The sequence below is a fragment of the Eptesicus fuscus genome, chromosome 14 (genome assembly GCF_027574615.1).
Source record: "Eptesicus fuscus isolate TK198812 chromosome 14, DD_ASM_mEF_20220401, whole genome shotgun sequence".
Lineage (NCBI taxonomy): Eukaryota > Metazoa > Chordata > Mammalia > Chiroptera > Vespertilionidae > Eptesicus > Eptesicus fuscus.
The window spans coordinates 52,591,777-52,612,051 of record NC_072486.1 but is presented as its reverse complement, the minus strand read 5'-3'; the positions used below and the strand labels follow the sequence as shown (position 1 = coordinate 52,612,051).

The 20,275-nt window shown below is 39.9% G+C and overlaps 1 protein-coding gene across 1 annotated transcript; it reads left to right on the top strand.

Moving 5' to 3' along the window:
* Window positions 1–2,310: 2,310 nt before the first annotated feature.
* On the top strand, window positions 2,311–19,747 carry WEE2 (WEE2 oocyte meiosis inhibiting kinase). Its single transcript, XM_054726317.1, has 11 exons — window positions 2,311–2,379; window positions 3,309–3,505; window positions 5,648–5,699; window positions 8,568–8,740; window positions 10,189–10,310; window positions 13,309–13,446; window positions 14,153–14,260; window positions 14,379–14,464; window positions 15,061–15,231; window positions 17,299–17,441; window positions 18,959–19,747. Exons 2-11 carry the CDS (start codon window positions 3,327–3,329, stop codon window positions 19,140–19,142), a joined length of 1,356 nt encoding a protein of 451 aa, XP_054582292.1. The 5' UTR covers window positions 2,311–2,379; window positions 3,309–3,326; the 3' UTR covers window positions 19,143–19,747.
* Window positions 19,748–20,275: the final 528 nt, after the last annotated feature.

Sequence of the window (20,275 nt, the reverse complement as noted above, 5' to 3'; positions counted from 1 at the left end):
ACCTGTGAGAGTTCAGACAGTGACGCCAGAGTTGGTAGGCAGGAGCTAGATCAAGACTTTATCCTAAGTGTTGAGAAGGCTATTAAATGGTTTTGAGCAGAGGCACCTTTGAGAAATCATGACCTTCAAATGGAGGATGGAATGGAGCAGGAGAGATCCTGGGCAGTATTCGCAGTGGAATTGTTGAGAAAGGAGAAGGACTTGAATTACAACAGCAATAAATTGAGGGATGTTTAGGAATTGGTAACTGACTTGATGGAGGAGTTGAAAGAAGAGAGAGCTGGGGTGCAGCCAGGCTTCTTGCTTGAGTACATGGTAACTTGAATCAAGACAGGTGACACTAGAGGATGTACAGGTTTGGCAAAAGCAGAGATGTCATGCAAATAATTGGATACATGGGTCTGGAGTACAGGGAGACGATCTGAGTTGGAGATCAATATCTGGGCACCATCAGCATTTAGGGAGCTGTTGAAGCCTTGGATGGATAAGTTCATGTAGCCTGGCATTATTCAAGACTCCTTGAGTTAGGAGTCTTGAATAATGCCAAGATTTGAGAGACAGGCAGAGGACAGAGTTTGGGAGGGAAACTGGAAATTCAACTAGGAAAGTACATACTTTATAGTTTGGCTCGGGGTCAGAGGAGGGAGGCTACAGCAATAATAATTGGAGATGTTATACCAAAGTCAAGGATGCATAGGGAAGGAATGTTGGTTTAGTTTAACCTTGACAAAGGATAGGGCCAGAAATCACCCAAAATGTCTTTAGCTCACTGTAGGGACTTCCTAGCAGGATGGTGATAGAGATAGAAGAGCTTCCTTAGAAGGTAGTAAGGCGCTTGTCACTGAATGACCACTTGATAAAGATATAGAAGGGATTTGAGCATCAGGGCACTGATGATAGTGACTGGGCCTTTCAATTTTTTCCCAATCCCAAGACACTGTGATGTTGTGCCTTAGTGGGAGGTTGCCTCCTTCTCACACCATCTTCAGAAGTCAGGGAGCTATCACCCAAACTTCCTTTCTTTCTCTAAATCATCTATAATGGAGCTGTTAAACTTATGGCATAGCTCCACTCTCTGGACCATCTTTATACTCTCAACCTGGTCATCTTTCCAGAAACTTTCAATCTGCTTTATTTTCATGAAATCCCTTTCATGATACTGGTCCAAAATTATGTTCTTAAGGTTTCAAAAGGATTACTCATAATTCTGTCATTCTGGCAATACAATCTTTATTAATATAACTAATATCCTTCCCTCTTTTTTAAGTGGAGCTCGTAGAATCTACCAGCCTTCACATTTCCAAACTAGGAATTCTGACATTATCTGCCCTGATGTGAACACTTTTCCTTCCTTTTATTTGAAAAATGTCCAGGCCCTTTTTGCTGTCCTGGGGGTGTGGCAGCCAGAGCTGTGCAGCATTCCAGGTGTGGATGCCCGTTTCATAGGAGAGAGATGTGCTTTACTCTCCATACGAGGATCAGCATCACAAAACTGTTTCTCAGATAATGATTCACTATCATTCTAGGTCCATTTCCTGAATCACATTGACAACAGAAATATTATACAGTTGTACTTCTTTTGAACCAATACTCGGCCCTATAATAAATTTACAGGAAGACTGTGAGTTTGTCATTGGTGGCTTTCTCTGACAATAGCCCCAGGGTGGTTCATCCTTTGAATTCTAAGATATATATAAAACCCTTGCAAAAAATCAACTCTGGCAATGATATCTTTTTCTTCATTAAAAAACAATAAATGTAGTGTCCTGGCCGGTGTGGCTCCGTTGGTTGGAGCATCATCCTATGCACTGAAAGGTGGAAGGTTCGATTCTCGGTGAAGTCACATACCCAGGTTGTGGGTTCAATCACTGGTTGGGGTACATATGGAAGGTAAGAGATTGGTATTTTCTCTCACATCAATATTTCTCTTTCTAAAATCAATTAAAAAATGTTAGGTTATTACGTGTGCTTCCTTCATTCCTGCTTGTATCAATCACTTAGTGAATATGTATAAGTTTAATATTTTTTTGTAGCCTCACATTCTTTAAATTTCATTTGCATGTAGTGAATCATGTTGTAACCTACCTTCTGCTTCTACATTGAAAAGTCATGGTCAGAGACTATGAGGTAGTAGAATTCTTTAAGAAAGAGCCTCACAGTATAATGCTTATACTACAAGGTTTATCATGGCCCCTGTGTCTACCATGTACTCCTGAAGGCTTATGACACAGGTATTCCGCTGGCCCCTGCTAGTTAGGTCATAATGGCATTCTGCTGTCTCATCAGAATTCTCTGTCTTTGACCACTACCCTCTGTCTTTTGGTTTAGTTCTGGGTACGTTTTAGGCCTGTGTTCTCTTACTGTAACCTAGTTGGAGTGGTAAGTCCTGCACATTTTCTTCTCATTGATATATTGGCTGAAGCCACTGCAAAGCCTTATAGCCCAAGGGCTTAGAGCAGTGGTCGGCAAACTCATTAGTCAACAGAGCCAAATATCAACAGTACAACAATTGAAATTTCTTTTGAGAGCCAAATTTTTTTAAACTTCTTCTAACACCACTTGTTCACAATAGACTCGCCCAGAGCCACACTCAAGGGGCCAAAGAGCCGCATGTGGCTCGCAAGCCGCAGTTTGCCAACCATGGGCTTAGAGCATTACTTCTCCATTTTTTAACCCCACTTCATGGAGCTCTTCTCATTTGGAGCCTACATTTTAAGAGGAATTAGGAATATTTTCCTCCATGTTGAGTCTATGAAATCTTTACCTTACAAAGTGATTATTTCTGAAACATCAATGAACAGCTACTTAATGGACCATTTAAGAGCTGGAATTCATCTCTGCACCCCTCATAGCACTCAGCTCAGAATCAGCTACTTAGTAAGCAGCAAACACATATTTCAATAAATGATGAGAGGGAGTTAAAGTACACACTCTGAGACATAAGGACCAGGTCTTCTAAAGTCATTTTCATTTGTCTGAGCTTAAATGTCATCCTTAAAAAGTTGGAGGTGGGACTCAATTTGGTCTTCCAAGCTGGTTATCAGAAGTGCCTAGGGGAAAGAGGGGGAGTGTAATGACAGTGGATTCCTGTGTGGGTCCCATGAATCAAAATATCTAGTGATAGACTGGGAATCTGTATTTTTCACCAGAGGACCAGTTATGAAGCAACTAGTTTGCTCTGAACCAGATCACATTCAAGACCCCTTTCAGCAATAATAGTATTTGGTTCAAATATTAACTAGCTAACTGATATGGAAGTTTTTTTTTTTTAACTAACATCATTCTGATTTGCCTTATGTCATCCTCAGGACCAGCCAAGCCAGTCCATGATTTCTTCAACAGGGAAGCTGCCCTCCCGAGGTTCTAAGCATTCTAGGCTCACACCTGTCTCTGTTAAAGATGAAAGGACCTCATTAGCTCTGGTTAATATTAATCCCTTCACTCCAGAGTCCTATAGAAAAGAGATCCTTCATTTGAGTGGCAAGAGGAAAACCCGAGGATATCTGTAAGTATACTGTGGCCAATGATTTCTGAGAACTGATCTTACTTACTATGGTCAAGAGGAAGAGAGAATGCTGAAGTGAGATTAGGAGCAAGAACTCTGTTAGAATGAAACTGGCATTGGTTACATATCCCCCTCCTTTCTAAATGTCAATGTTGGTTTCCCCTTGTGTGGGTTGTCACAGAGATTCTAGCCTCTTTCCATTCTGAAGTGTGCTGTGAGGTGCCTTCTATAAAAGGACAGCAGACCTCTGACTTCCATTAGGGAGTTAAATGGGCTATGGAATTGCCTTCAAGGGGTCTCCTGTGGTCAATAGAAGGTTAGCAGGTGGGGAAAGGACAGTTCACACTTCAAAGAGTCTGTTACTGTTTCTAGTCCAGCTTGTCTGACTGGTGATGAGAGCTGTGGGACAAGGATTTGAACTTCTCTGTAGGTGTTGGAAGACTGGCTGAAGAGAAGAGGAGAGTGTTGCTCTCAGAAGTGGTAAAAGCCAAACTGCACCACTGTGTGTCTCATGCAGGGACATTTCTTTACCGTGTCCCCCCAAGGCTCCTTTTTTGTAGAAAGAAACCACCTCTAAAATGAGCCAGTCTTTGTACCTGATAATGTACTTGGCAAAATAAATGCACAGCTAACAATCTGAAGTTTGCAGAGCATTTAATGTGTTACCTTGAGTTGTTTCTTTGGGGATCAATGACTATGTATTAACCAGCCTTAGGCCTAGAATAGGTTTTCTCAACACTGTCTCCTGGATCTTAAGTAAACAGGACTTCAGCACAAGTAAACCACCCATTTTTGTTACCAAGAATTCTGTTGGTTTTAGCTGTTAAGGATTATTTATAAGTCATCAGAATTTGTGGTTTCACTTGCACTGAAGCCAGCTAGACCAGAGAGTTCATCTGAATTCCTGGCAACTAAATTGGGAACACTTGAGTAATGTTGCTTAGTGCTGAGAGGGCATTTTTCTTATTGTATTTAATAAAGTTTCAAATGTCATATACAATTTAGGTCACACATGTCAAGTTTCAATTTATTTCCACGAGTGTGATGCCCTCCATTTGCCATTAATACCCTGAACTTCTCCAGAAGAAAAATGTATAGCTTGGCTGAAAGCAAGATAGAAACTAAAATCTTGCTTAAAGATTCATGATTCAACTGCTCATGCCAAAGAGGAGATTTGTTAGAGACTTCAGCTAACCTATTAGTATTTTTATTAGCTTGGCATTACACTCATAGATTAGGAGAGTTGAGATTTTTACAACAATTTTGTTTTTTTGTTTTATAATTTATATTTAATCTTTATATTTAATCTTTGTATATTGTTTCTGACATTCCTTGTTATTTAAGGTTTCTAAATTCTGTGTAGTTAAAAAACGTCTCTTGCCGAAACCGGTTTGGCTCAGTGGATAGAGCGTCGGCCTGCGGACTGAAAGGTCCCAGGTTCGATTCCGGTCAAGGGCATGTACCTTGGTTGCGGGCACATCTCCAGTAGGGGGTGTGCAGGAGGCAGCTGGTCGATGTTTCTCTCTCAACGACGTTTCTAGCTCTCTATCCCTCTCCCTTCCTCCCTGTAAAAATCAATAATATATATATATATATATTTAAAAAAAGTCTCTTTAAAACAAGTTTTTTTTAAAAGAACTGTCATCGACAATATCTTAGCCAGGGTCAGAGCTCCTTCTGGTCTACCCAAGAACCTCATAGATACACAGCCAGGTTCCAGGGGAGAAGGAAGGGGAATGTGTAGGTGGCAGTGAAGAGCAGTGACAGTTTCACGTGTGTTCTGTGTGTGTTCCTGCCTCCAGTGCTCAGCCGACGCTGTTCTATTTGCCTAAAACTCCGCTCCTTTCCTTTATCTGGTTCTGACTCATTCTTGGAAGCCTAGCTTACATATCCTCTCTTTTGGGAAATACTTTTATGCTTGAAATAATTAATTGGGTGCTGTCTGTAGTATCCCTTGAATCTTGTTCTTATCCTCACCTGGGTTCTTATATTGAAATGTCTGTTTTTTTCCTGTCCCCAAATATAAATTGAAGAGGGGAAGGAATTGTCTTATTTAGTCTTATAGCCCCAGAAACCAGCATGGTACCAGGATCAATGAGTGCTAATCCTAATCATATGTTGACATCACTTTTTTTTTTAAAGTGAAGCTGATCCGGGGGAAGACAAAGTAGAAGAACAAGGGCTGCCAGCCAAGGTGAGCACAGTTCTGTGGCCCTTGCCTCTGTCTCCTCCCTTCTCTGTCCTCTCTCCCTCCCTCCCTCCCTCCTTCCTTCCTTTCTTCACTCCAACCCTAGCCCCAGCACTTCGTAGCAAATTGCTTTGCAGATGAATTTATTTGGACTCTCATCAGGGTCTATATTATTAGCTAGTTGTTACTTTATTTCATTTCTTTTTTATAGAGGAGGGGGGAGAGGAAAACATTTGTTCTTCCACTTATTTATGCATTCTTTTATGTGCCTTGACTGGGGATTGAACCTGCAATCTTAGCATATTGGGATGATGCTCTAACCCATTGGTCAGCAAACTCATTAGTCAACAGAGCCAAATATCAACAGTACAATGATTGAAATTTCTTTTGAGAGCCAAATTTTTTAAACTTCTTCTAATGTCACTTCTTCAAAATAGACTTGCCCAGGCCATGGAATTTTATGGAAGAGCCACTCAAGGGGCCAAAGAGCCGCATGTGGCTCGCGAGCCACAGTTTGCCGACCACGGCTCTAACCAACTGAGCTACCTGGTCAGGGCTAGCTAGTTATTAACTTTACCAGACTTGTCTGATATATGCTGAATCATTTTTGCTGAATCATTACCTTGGAGTATTTTTATATGAAAGGTTAATTCTTATGTCTTTGATCTGAGGGGAAGTTCTGTATTCATAGGGTAGAGAAGTGAAGGAAAAAATCAAGATATTTAAGGTCCCAAAATAGAAAAACAGAACAGAGAAAAAATGCATGGAACCATTTTTATATGTAAAATCTTAGCTCTTCCATATGTCAATATCTATTGATTTTTATAATGTTCAGAATCTCTTTTAAAATATAGTTTATTGATTTTTACAGAGAGGAAGGGAGAGGGATAGAGAGTTAGAAACATCGATGAGAGAGAAACATCAATTGGCTGCCTCCTGCACACCTCCTACTGGGGATGTGTCCGCAACCAAGGTACATGCCCCTGACCGAAATCTAACCAGGGACCCTTCAGTCCCCAGGCTGATGCTCTATCCACTGAGCCAAACCAGTTAGGGCTGTTCAGAATATTTGATCCAGTATCTATTATTTGATAATCTAACCTAAGAAAATAATGCTGAAAATATTATCACAGAAGTGTTTATTGCAGAATTAACTATAAGAGAAAAAAAACTAAATAAAATGAAAGAGGAGGGAGTACTAAATGTCCAATAATAGAACAGCCAAGCAAATTACAGTTTAAAGACAGGGGAATATTACATTGCCATTAAGATCTTTGTCATAAAAATATGGCTATGTTTAATGTTCAGCAAGCAAAAGGAGGAGAAGGGCTGAGGTTGGGGAATGATGTGGATGGTAAGCTGGCTTATTAGGTGTCTGAGATGGGGATGGGAAGGGAGTGGGTGAGCTACTGCTAGACAGCCTTGAGGCCTCTGATTAGAAGTTTGGAATCTTCATGGGAAACAATGAGGTGTTTCCTATTCTACAGTATCATTCTGCAAAAACCATTCTTACTATTAGAGGACATGGAGTGAGGGCTGGTTGCTACAGCAAATCTGGACATGGAGGAAACAGAGCTTGAGACTGGATAAGGGCAATGGAAAGTGTAGATCTTACTGATGAAGGCTGACTGATACTGGATGTTGAAAATGAAGAGTGAGAAAAAGTCAAGATTTTTAAAACTTTAGATTTAAAAGTTCATGCTTATGGAGACATTAGGAAAAAGTTGGGTTTGTGGAGATAAATCAGCTTGGATCGAGGTTCATATAAATTTATGGAAATCAGAGCCACCATTTATTGAGAAGGTACTATGTGCTTGGCATTGTGCTAAGTTACACCACACACACACACACACACACACACACACACACACACACACACACACACATTTTCTGGAGTAGTATTTAAAAGAACCCTGAGGAGTAGTTATTATGAACCTGTTGAGGTTTATACAGATATAAAAAAACATTTAAAAATGCAACGATTTGCCTGGGGTTCTTTACTAGCTGGGCAATCAGTGATGTTGCTACTTGGCCAGTAGGGGGAGTGGTTGTTATATCTGAGCATGTAATCTGAAATTTGACAATTTTGTTTTCCAGACTAAGATTTTTGATGAAGCAAACTGAACACAGTATGTTTATTCAACTTGAGATAATTAGCAGCCAGAGTGTGAGACCTGTAGACTACTGTCAAAGGGAGATTGTTTGTTTTGTGTTTTTCCCTAACATGCCCTACCCAGCTCCCAGGCACTGCTTCAGCTGAGGATGGTAGAGTAGCTCTGGCTGTGAGTAGAAGTATCCCTCTAGGAACATACAGATAAGAATATGGCCAGCCCTGACCCGTTTGGCTCAGTGGATAGAGCGTTGGCCTGCAGACTGAAGGGTCCCGGGTTCGATTCCAGTTAAGGGCATGTACCTTGGTTGCGGGCACATCCCTGAAACCAAATGGGGGGTGTGCAAGAGGCAGCTGATTGATGTTTCTCTCTCATCGATGTTTCTAACGCTCTCTCTCTCCCTTCCTCTCTGTAAAAAATCAAATATATATATATATGTGTGTGTGTGTGTGTGTGTGTATATATATATATATGTATATATATATATATATATACACACACACACACACACACATATATATATGTGTGTATATACATATACACACATATATATTATGGCCAGATCGGAAATTATAGTGCAGAGAAGGTAGTCAGCAACTGGGGAGGTTCTTGGTACCATGACTATTGACACAGATAAAATCCAATGGATTTGCCCCAGAAGTACTTTTGAAAACTTAGAGAAATATAGGAATATAATATGCCTCAACTTTATTGCTCACATGTTAGGAAGGATTATTTTAACTTTTTTATTAAAATATTTCAGAGAAGTGTTCTACGAGAAACCGACATGACTTCCCGCTATGAAAAAGAATTCATGGAGTTAGAAATTATTGGGGTTGGGGAATTTGGTACAGTCTACAAGTGCGTTAAGAGGCTGGATGGATGTGTTTATGCAATAAAACGCTCCACGAACTCTTTTGCAGAAGTATATAATGAGTGAGTACCTTTGAAATGTATAGAAGCACAAACTTGAATTTGGAAAGCTTTTTCTTGTCAAAATATTTTAAATAATAGAACTGATGCCATTAAAAAAATTTTGCTACTTTTTAAAAAATCACCCCACCCGCTCCACTGTATGTTGTCTCACATTTATAACCTTTCTGAGTTTTCCATATCAGACGTCAGTTATTTCTTAAAATATACCATGATCATTTCGGGTCATTTTGGGGTGTGTGTGTGTGTGTGTGTGTGTGTGTGTGTGTTGTTTTTGTGGCTTTTACTACTGGTTTTATTGCTTTTTAATAATTAATAAACTTATGGAATGATTGTATGATTTCCCTTCAGTTCATCAGAAATATTGCCAAATAGTTAACTCCCTGGTTTATCTCTAGTTTATATTAATAATGAATTTAATAGTCAAGTTTCAAGGACTATAAGGAAAATTAACAGAATTAAATTTCATTTCCAGAAGTAATTGTTATTCCTTTTCACAAGGATAATGATCATTTTCCGATTCAGCCAATGTTTTTTTTTATTAACTATGCCGAATACTTTTTAAAACTTATGCCAAATCTGAAATTATTGATTTTAGAATCCTTCATTTTCACTTTGTTTTTTTAAAATATATTTTATTGATTTCAGAGAGGAAGGGAAAGGGAAAGAGAGAAAGAAACATCAATGATGAAAGAGAATCATTAATTGGCTGCCTCCTGCATGTCCCCTACTGGGGATCAAGCCCACAACCTGGCCATGTGCCTTGACCAGGAATCAAACCGGGACCTGGTTCATAGGTCAACACTAAATCACTAGGCCACAACAGCCAGGCTAGAATTCGTCATTTTTATACTGAAACTCACCAAATACTGTATTTTGCTTTTTTTGTGTTGGATTTCATGTTCGCTATAAATATCTCTTTCCAAGAGTGTCCCCTGACTGCATATTGGCAAGTTTAATATTGACTCTGACTGTCTAGCCTTCATAGAGAAGATAGAAGGCTCATGACAATATTCACAATCAAGTCCATGGTGTCCTTCTTGTGAAGCCCATCAAGTTATTTTAATATAATACAGTAAAATAAAGATCCAAAGCACATCTGCTGTTGAGGTAGCACCACCTAAGCCTTCTCTTTACTTGTGCTATGTTTAATTAAAAAAAAAAAAACATGGACTTTGGTGTCAAGATGACCAAGGTTCTAGTCCAAGGTCTCCTATCACTTGCTTGAGTTTGGACCATCCACTAACCTTGCTAAAGCTTTTATCCTTGCCACTGTATCATTATGAAAATCTCACTGCATCATTATGAAAATTAGGGATAAAATAATAAGCAAGTACTGAGCATTCAATAAGTGTTCTACCATTGTTAATGAGTCTTATCTTGTCTTTTAAATAAACATTTGCATGCATATTATCCTGATTCATTTTTCTCAATGCTTTTCTCTCTCTCAGGAATTTAATTTTGCATGAAGTTTATGCTCATGCAGTACTTGGTCATCACCCCCATGTGGTACGTTACTATTCTTCATGGGTAGAAGATGACCACATGATCATTCAGAATGAATACTGCAATGGTAAGTATGTGGACTAATGTCTATGGAGAGGGAGATGAATTTTTTTAAAAAGTTGATTTGAGAGAGAGAGAGAAACATCGATTTGTTGTTCCACTTAATTATACATTCATTGATTGATTCTTGTATGTGCCCTGACTGGGGATCAAACCTGCAACCTTGGAGTATGGGGACGATACTCTAACCGGTGGTTGGCAAACTGCGGCTCGCGAGCCACATGAGGCTCTTTGGCCTCTTGAGTATGGCTCTTCCACAAAATACCACGGCCTGGATGAGTCTATTTTGAAGAAGTGGCATCAGAGGAAGTTTAAGTTTTAAAAATTTGGCTCTCAAAAGAAATTTCAATCGTTGTACTGTTGATATTTGGCTCTGTTGACTAATGAGTTTGCCGACCACTGCTTTAACCAACTGAGCTACCTGGCCAGGATGGGAGATGAACTGTTAAGTCTTCAGAAAAAATAAACCTTTTCCTCTTCCTTGTAGTTTATGCTGGGTGTAGCAGTCATACCTAAAATGTCTGCCCTGCAATTTTGCTTAGAAGCAGAGAGCTGGAGGAAATGAGTTCAGCTGAAAAGGAATTTCAGGTTTACGCTATTACGTATTTCTTTTGAAGCTGATGTGTAGCTGATACATGAAGCTCTCACTCCCTTCACACTTTACTTAACACCAGAGAGAGAACTTTACCCTAGTGATTTGAATGGTAAATTGCCCTTTTACCATTTGCTAGGTATTCTAAAAAATGCAAGCATAGTCCCTACAATTTTAGGGAGGGGAGAAGGTGGGAGGTGATAAATGTATACGGACAACTCCTGAGTCTGGGGATTGTTCCTGCTTCTTGCTGCTTCTTAACCTTATTGAGCCTCAGTGTTCTCACCAGAGTAAGGGCATGGGGAGGGGGCTGGGGTTGAAACACCGTGACTCCAGATCTATTCTCCAGGGTCCTTCAGAACTGTACGTACACAGTAACCAGTAAAACTGTTGTTTTGAGCTATTTAAGTTACAGAGTGGTCTTCTGGTTTAACATATTTCTAATCCTTGACGAAGGGGTTGACATGACATCAGTTATGTGTTGTTAATGCTCGGAAATATTTTTCATTAGAAAGTTCAGCGGTTAATTAGAAAAAGTATTACCACATTGAATAGAAACTTGCCATAATTTGAGGAGTAGCAATTATTTGGCATTTCCTTGTTGTTTCCTTATAGCTTGATTTGTTTGTAGCCTTACCTGTGAACTTCGAGGGGGTTTTCCTCCAACAGGCTCACCCCAAATCCTTTTCTTTGTCTCTTGGGGATAAAAAAAATGGACCCCATCTTTATACTTAGGATTGAAAGTTAGAAACTTGTTAGTCATCTTCTTTTCCTAATTTCCTCTCATCATGACCTGAGATTCCTTATTCCTTTACTCCCTCTCTCTATAAGAATACTGATTTTTATTTCTATGACTTCTAGTTACTAACGAAGATAACATCAAATAAAAGTTACTCAATAAAGCAAAACAATACAGATTTGAGGCAATATATAGATTTCAAATTTTCAAAAAATGAAAAGAAATGGAGTGATTTTTCCTATTACAAATCACCTTTTCATTCTTTCCAACATTTAATACCTCCTACAGGACTGATACTTATTAAGCTCCAGGGTAAGAAACAATGTAGAGTGAGATAAGTCCTTATCTTCAAGGAGCTTTATTCCACTTGGTCTGTGACAGTGAATACACAAGAGACAATTAGGTGCAGAGCCAGATGTGCAACTATGAATAAAAAGGGTCCAGAGAAGAGGGATGTGAGCAAGAGGCAGCGTGGAGTGGTACAAGGGGCCAGGGCTTTGAAGTCAGCAGACCTGGGGTTGACACCCAGTTCTGCCGCACACTACTTGTAAGATCTCTGGGATGTCACTTAATCTCACTGAGTAGAGAGACTGCAGTAATGACTTAAGGGAGTAGTTTGAGAATTAGCAACCATCTATGTCAAATGCTAGCACAGTGACAATGCCCCATACATAGGGAGAAGTCAGTAGTCAGTGTTATTTGAGTAGCCTGAGAAAATCTACAGGAGGTAAGACTTGTCAGAGACCATACCAAAGGCTTAGGAGAGTTTAGGGAAGGGAAGGGAAGGGCAGAATCCAGTTAGGAAAACAGCCACAAGCACAGGGCAGGATGGTATTGGCAATGGGTCTAGCCTAGCAGACAATAAGGAGACAATAGGACTGAGGGGACCCCTATAGAAGGAAAGATTAACAAAGTAAAGTGTGGGAAGTCTAGAAAGCCCTGAAAGCCAGATGGACTAGATGTGATGGATTATGGGGAATCACTGTCTATACATCATGGTGGTCCTCTAACTTCACTGAGTACCTACTAATTAAAATGTAACTATGATTTATCAAATGGAATTCACACAACTTTGAACCTTTCAAATGTGAACTAATCATGGAAAATAACGCATGCCCTTCTACCTTGTCTTGTTTTTAGTTATGGATACTTCATGTTGAGACTTTGCCCTGTGGCTCTAAATAAAAGATAAGTTCCAAGTATCTGTAAGGTTGCAAGAGTAGCCAATGGCTTGTTCCACCTCCTTCCACTCTTCCCCCTACAGCATTCCCTACCTTCATCTTTTCCCCCTCCTGCCCTGTCTGCCCACACCCATCCTTACCCTATGCCCCCAGCATGTCAGAACAGTCAGGTCTGAACATACGGCTATGGCTTTAACTCAGATGATAAATTAGATATGATTTAGACAACTTAGATTATAATTCCTAGAGACTAGCAGTCATCTGATTTCCCCTATTGTCCCTTTGGAGCCCTGAACCAATTAAATATTCCCTCCGCCTCCCCCACCCTTGCCAAGATCCCTACAAGTTACCTCTGGGTCAGCCTCAGCAACCTGAAGGTTTTCAGCAGCAGGTTAATTCTGCAAACACCAGGATTCTATCAGGTTCAGGGCTGGATGGTGAATATCTCCCAACAGGCAGTATTTTCTTGTGACCCTTGGTTATTCTTTCCTAGGTGGGAGCTTAGAGGATGCTATAGAGGACGCGAGGTCTGGCTTTGAAGAGCCAGTACTCAAAGACATCCTTCTGCAGGTTTCTCTTGGGCTCAAGTACATCCACAACGCTGGCATGGTGCACCTGGACATCAAACCGAGTCAGTACGCTCCACTCTGCCCCTGCAACTGTATTTAGTTCTTTTCCCCCTCTTGTCAGAATATGTGCCTATCTGTCTATCAGTGTCAAAGATGCTGTTAGCTGGTAGAGTCCTTTTCTTTTTTCTTTCATTTGTTTCTCCTAAACAAATTCAGTTAAACAGCTTTCACCATTTTCTCCCTGGGGACATGGGGGAGAGAGAGAGAGAGAGAGAGAGAGAGAGAGAGAGAGAGAGAGAGAGAGAGAGAGAGGCGGGGGGGGGGGGGAGGACTTTCTCAGATAGTGAAGCCAAAGTATGAAAGTAATTAATTTACCACATAGATAAGTGACAACATACTGGCTACATCCTGACTGTGTTTACTGGTGCTATACCCTTTCTAATTCCGATTGAAGTGAGCGAAATGAATGCACTGGGCCCTCATCAATGTGAAACTCAAACTGTCATTACTGTATTGCGTGTTTTTCTTATTTCTTTGTTTTGAGGCCACTAACCTCTTCAGAGGATGTTTGACATCAGTTTCACTTATCAATCACTGAGCTGTTCATAAGTAGTGTTAGAGATTCCAGGGAAGAAGAGGCCCCTTGTACTGTTGTTACAGACGCACAGAATAGGAAGAGAGGAAGGTGGCTGTAGTGGCAGATACAAAAAAAGAGTCTTCGGGGTGAAAAAACATAGGAATCATTATGTCAATTCTGTATTTTTACAGGTAACATCTTCATTTGTTATCAGACACAAAGGGACTCTTCTATAGTCCAAGAAGACATTGAAAATGATGCTGATTTTTTTCTCTCTACCAATGTGATATACAAAATTGGTGCGTCTGCCTTATACTCTGACCTGTATTCTATTATCCTATAAAATGTATACTCCAGTTACTCCCGTTTTAAGACATGCTTATAGAGTTCTTTTTTTTGTTTGTTTGTTTTTTTTAGGAGACTTGGGTCTTGCAACATCAATAAGTAAACCCAGAGTGGAAGAGGGAGATATTCACTTCCTGGCTAAGGAGATTTTGCAAGAGGTATAGATTAGGGAAACGGAGACTATTTTATAATTCACTGAACCTTTTGACTCTCAAATGAAAGAAATGGAAAGTATATATTTATAATTTAAATTGATATTATCCCTTTTCCTATTCAGAATGGAGACCAAAAATAGGATAATTTTTCTCTAAAAAAGCATGAGAAAGCTGGCTCATTTATGGGTTAATCAATATTTGTACTGTTCTTTTGTAAAGGTCCCTTACTGTTTCTTAGAATTCCCAAACTCCTGGATTGCCTAGTAGGAAGAAAGAATTGATTGGTCCAGCCCATCTTTATCTTACTACTCTCTTGTTGGTAGCATACTAGCTCTGGTCATTGAAATGACCTTTCGTTATTGCCTACCTTCTAGGACGTCTGTGGAGTCAGGCCTGGCACAGTGATGTTAATTGGGTGGATTTGTGCTCTATCCTCTATCTTCTTAGAGGTAAAGCACTAACCACGGAGGATGTGACCTTGCCCAATGTGTCTGTTTAAGTTCACATGCATTCGAACGAACCTTTCTTACCAGTTGTATTTTAGTCTAGACTCTTTTCGCTTGGCAAACAAACTGGCCTTCCTGTCCTCTGTTTTGAAGGATTATCAGCATCTCCCTAAAGGAGACATATTTGCCTTGGGATTAACAATAGCACTGGCCGCAGGAGCAGAGGAATTACCCAGCAATGGTGACGAGTGGCATGACATCCGCCGGGGTAACCTTCCAGATATTCCGCAGGAGCTCTCAGAAGAATTTTACAACCTGCTCAAGGTGATATCTCTTATGAAATGAAGAGAAGATAGAAATACTGATAAAAAAAAATGTAAGGGCAAGTGGTTGGGGAAAGGGGGATGTTGGCAGTGCCACTGACAGAAGGAAAAGTGATTCGGAACCAGGAAGCCCAGCAGAGAAAGGGCTGATTGAAAACGTCTCAAGGACATTTAGAAAATATCATAAATACCTTTTATGTTATGGTTTAAATATCCTGTTGCATTTTTATTATTTGCCTTTCTAAAAAACCCTGTGAAGTGCATAGTTGAGAAGACCCAGGCTCACAGCAGTTTCTGGACTTGTATCCCACCTTTGATAATTGATTAACTCCAAAATCAAACCTGTTCTTTCTGCTCCTATTTCAGTGTTTTAATTAACCATTGTCAGTGGTAACAGTGATTTTATTACTGAAACACACACACACACACACACACACACACACACACACCGCCTGAATTTTGAGTGTATAGAAGAAAGTATAAGCTAACTTATTAATAATTGACAATACTACCAGTCATTTGTACTGTTGGAAGAAAGGGCATGTCAATTCAGGAATCTATGTGTTACTTGTACTCAATGATATCTGTAGGAACTAGGAAAGGGAGGTATTACATTGAAACAGAGAGAGGTACAAAAACTCTACACTGTCGAGAAGCTTAGACTTATACTAAGAAAACAAAAGGTATATGTAAGACTTACTTTAGGACTTAAGGAACAGGATTTGTTAGGATCCCTAAAAGCCTTAGAAATATCTATTCTTGGGGATTAAATTTGAGTTCCACAGTTCACCTGAAAACTTCAAATTTAGTTACAAACTTCTCCTTCCTCACTTCTGCTTTCCTGAAAGGAGACAAACCCTTCCTCAGAGTGGTTTTTGTTCACAGTGAATCACCTGTTTTTATGTGTAAACTGCTCTTCAATTTAGTAGATAAGTATTGAGTACCTCAGTGCTGGTAGTACATATATGTTAATTAATTTAATTCTCATAACAGCTGAAAGGTGAACATCACTGTCCCACATATCAGGAAAGGGAAGCTAAATTTCAACAAAGAGACTTGCCCAGACCCTAGCCCAGTGGTTGGCAAACTGCGGCTCGCGAGCCACATGTGGCTCTTTGGCCCCTTGAGTGTGACTCTTCCACAAAATACCACGTGCAGGTGAGCACGTACAGTGCGATTGAAACTTCGTGGTCCATGCGCAGAAGTCGGTTTTTGGCTCTCAAAAGAAATTTCAATCATTGTAATGTTGATATTTGACTCTGTTGACTAATGAGTTTGCCGACCACTGCCCTAGCTGGTTGGGCTCAGTGGACAGTGTCAGCCTATGGACTGAAGTGTCCTAGGTTCAATTCCAGTCAAGGGCACATGCCCAGGTTGCAGTCTTGATCCCCAGTAGGGGGTGTGCAGGAAGCAGCCAATCAATGATTTTCTCTCATCATTGATGTTTCTCTCTCTCTCTCTCTCCCTCTCATTTCCTCTCTGAAATCAATTTAAAAAAATATTTTTTTTAAAAAAGAGACTTGCCCAGAACTACATAGTAAACAGGAGCTGGCTCTGAATATTGCTCCCCAGATGGAGATGAAGTGTTTTCTTCATTATATGACACTGCTAATTGCTGCAGATAATTAGGCATTTTCTATCGTATTAAAATCATTTTATGTTAGACACCCCCACCTGAAGGTAAGTGCTGTAGGAATATTGTTATGGTGTGGTATCCTTAATTAATTTAAGTGTAAAAGGAGCATGTTGTGGTAGAAAGTCAACTGAACTAGGTGTTGGGTAACCTGGATTTGTCTAGGTCTTGTCAATGATGTAGACAAGTCACTTTATTTCAGGATCTCAGTTTCTTCCTCTTTAAAATTAAGACTTAATCATCCAACTAGCTCTAAACTATGACACTTAAAGTCAGAGGTATGGATGACTGACCTACCAGATAGGTCATCTATTTCTTTCCTCCACACAAAGGAGAGGCAGAGTTTCACAAAATCCATAGCGGAAGCTGGCTTGTTGTGGGCTTGGGTGGGCTGATTTCCCAAGCAGTGAAGCTTCTATTTCCTCACATTATCAGAAAATGATCCACCCTGATCCAAGGGAGAGACCCTCTGCAGCAGCTCTGGCCAGAAGTCGGGTTCTCCGTCCCACCCTGGGGAAAACAGAAGAGCTCCAGCAGCAGCTCAACTTGGAAAGGATGAAGACAGCCACACTGGAAAGGTAGATTTTTTTTGGGTGCTGGAGTTGAGAAAGAACCTCTTTATGAACTGCTCATAGTGATATGATTAGTGTATCTGCTTTGTGGTTTCACAAGTGTAACTTGTGTCTGCAAGTGGAACCCAACATTATACTACGTAGGTCTCTGCCCACAAAGAGACTAGCAATATGCAGCCCTTTGAGCACAGGGCTGGAGGCTCTGTGATTGAGACAGAAAATTCAATTAATGCAAAGGAAGCAGAGTGAAGAATGCAAGGAAATACAACCGGTAAAGAAAACTTAGTGAGATTCTGAGTGACAACAGGTGTTCAAGAAACTGGTGATCTCCCAATGCCAGGTAATCCTAGTTAAGGTGGGAAGAGACTGATTTTAGAATCCCATTAAATTTTAGGAGCAGGCAGATATTCTCGCTTGGTACATGTTCAGAGGAAGAGATATTTTCCAAGCTAAAGGAAGCAGTCTGATGACTTATTCATGTAAGCTTATATTCATGCGTGCATTAATTCCTTCATTAAACAAATGGGAATTAATTAGATGGGACGGGCTGGTATAAAGGTCAAGCAGTGATATTTGAGTGGAGTTCTGAAGGCATTTTAAAGTGATTTTTACATACACTGTGCACTATTAAAAAATAAAAGAAGATGGTCCATGTGTAAAATAAGCTTAGAAGTCCAACTTCTTTTGGATATACAATCCATTGAAGAATAATTACCTTGAAAAGGCCACAACATGACGTATTGGCAATGAGTTGTGGAGACTTTAGTCAGGCAATACTTCCTAATAAGTAACTTACTATCTTTTTGCTCTAGTTTTGTTTATTAGCTAAGAAAATGGAATCCAAAATACAATCCAAAGTATTGCTCAATCAAAAATTTATATTCCTGTGACATATATATGTCACAGGAATATAAATTTTTCTTTGGGTGTAGTGTGTACATTCTGCAAAACCAGCTATGCAGGCACACATGGGATCATGTGTCATCAGCCATTACCAGCAACGGACATCCATTAGAGATGGGGCAGATGCCTGCTTGAAATTGTCTAGACCAGGGGTTGGCAAACTTTTCCATATAGAGCCAGATAGTAAATATTTTACACTTGTGGGCCATGTGATCTTTGCTGCAATGACTCAACATAATGTAAAAGCAGTCATAGGCAACACATAAGTGAATGGGTGTGGTTAAGTTTTCCAATAAGACTTCATCTAAAAACAGGTGGCTGGCCAGATTTCACCCATGGCCACGGTCTCCACTACAGGATAACCTATAGTTCCCTCCTTATTTTAAAGACCATTTATGCCCCAGTCAGTAGCATTTAGGAAACCGAACTTGCCACGTGTTGTGGCACATGTGGGCTGGCCATTTTTTAAACAATTGCAGGTGCAAATTTTCTGTGTGTAGATAGCTTAGGCTTGTTTCTATAAATACTGAAATAAAAAGAAATCTCTATATGGTAGTTTTGATCATGAACATCTCTAATTTAGGATGGAGTAACATGTGGTTTTCCCCTTTCATTGCTAGGGAACTGAGAGAAGCCCAGAAGTCCCAGAAGTCCCAGAAGTCCCAGGAGCCCCAGGAGCCCCGGGAAGGCCACAGTGACTCTGAGGTCTCGGGGACCCTTACAAGATCAGGAAGCACCAAATGCCTAGAGGGAGGAAAGAGTGCAAAGTCTTCAAGCTCCACCTGTGGGGATTCTTCCCCATAAGAACTCATTTCACATCAACCCACAATATATATTACCATGCCAAACTACCTCTTATAAAAGGAAAGGTTTAACCCACTTCAATACCCAAAGATGTCAAAAGCTACTCCTAATTTAGCCAAGATACGAAAGCTACTGAGGCCTTTTATTAGCAAGGGTCTCCGGTACCATAATCTCCTCTATTGTTATATTCCTCACACCACCTATCCATAGTTCATTTCTCACATTCATTGGACACAATGGGGAAAGCATGAGCTTCTGAACAGATGGAAGAGAAGGAATCAGCTCTCAGTGCCACCCATGGACTAAGACGTTGCTCTAGCTAATTACCTATGAAGGATCCCAGTGACTCTTCCTACACATTGAAAAATATACAATTTTGTGGAGTTGTAACAGCTTACAAGAAAATGCACCTGGATTTCAACAAATGTTCCCCGAGTATCTGATGGTATTTATTTGTAAAAGAATTCTCAACCACTTTAGTTTTCCTACTGTGTTCTCTGAATGGAGATCATCACCTCTTTTGATATTGTGTTTACTAGATATAAATGACTTCACCATTATTTGAGGTAGATAAAAATAAGGCTATACATAACTTGAAATTTCTGAGCTGGCTATTAATTTATGGGATAAAAACACTGGTTAGGGGTCTGAGGGAAATTTGATGTGATTATTCTCCCTCAGTTTATTTGCCCTGACCCTGTTGTAACTGTTATGACTAGTTTTTATTTTCTGGGTGTCACCAATTTCTCCTTGATTTGATCAGAATTTGGCTTTGTTTCCTATGACTTTTATCATATTTTATCCAAATCCTTTTTCCTGAATATATATTTTTAAAGGAATTGAATGTTTGTAAATAAAGGTTTTTATCTTGTCCAAAGCCAAATACAGGGAAAGCACTCTTCTTTGTAATATGTAACTAACAAAGAGTGAGAAATTTATGTTGGAAACGACTTCATGAGTAGATAGGTGAGACAATTTGGTAGGTTTGTATTAACAGGTCTGCTTCGGGGATCAACTTCACAGGTCCAAAGCTTATAATGGCCAGACTATGATATAAAATAATATTGGTCATAGATGCATTTGCTAATTATGTCATATTAATAAACATAGCCTGTAAATAGTTTGTAAGTTTT

Bases quoted from the DNA above. Each gene is read 5' to 3' on its own strand.
- WEE2 (XM_054726317.1), top strand. From the start codon at position 3,327: ATGATTTCTTCAACAGGGAAGCTGCCCTCCCGAGGTTCTAAGCATTCT. The intron at 13,447-14,152 runs GTCAGTACGCTC...GTATTTTTACAG, and splicing joins GCACCTGGACATCAAACCGA to GTAACATCTTCATTTGTTAT. The intron at 15,232-17,298 runs GTGATATCTCTT...TCACATTATCAG, and splicing joins AATTTTACAACCTGCTCAAG to AAAATGATCCACCCTGATCC.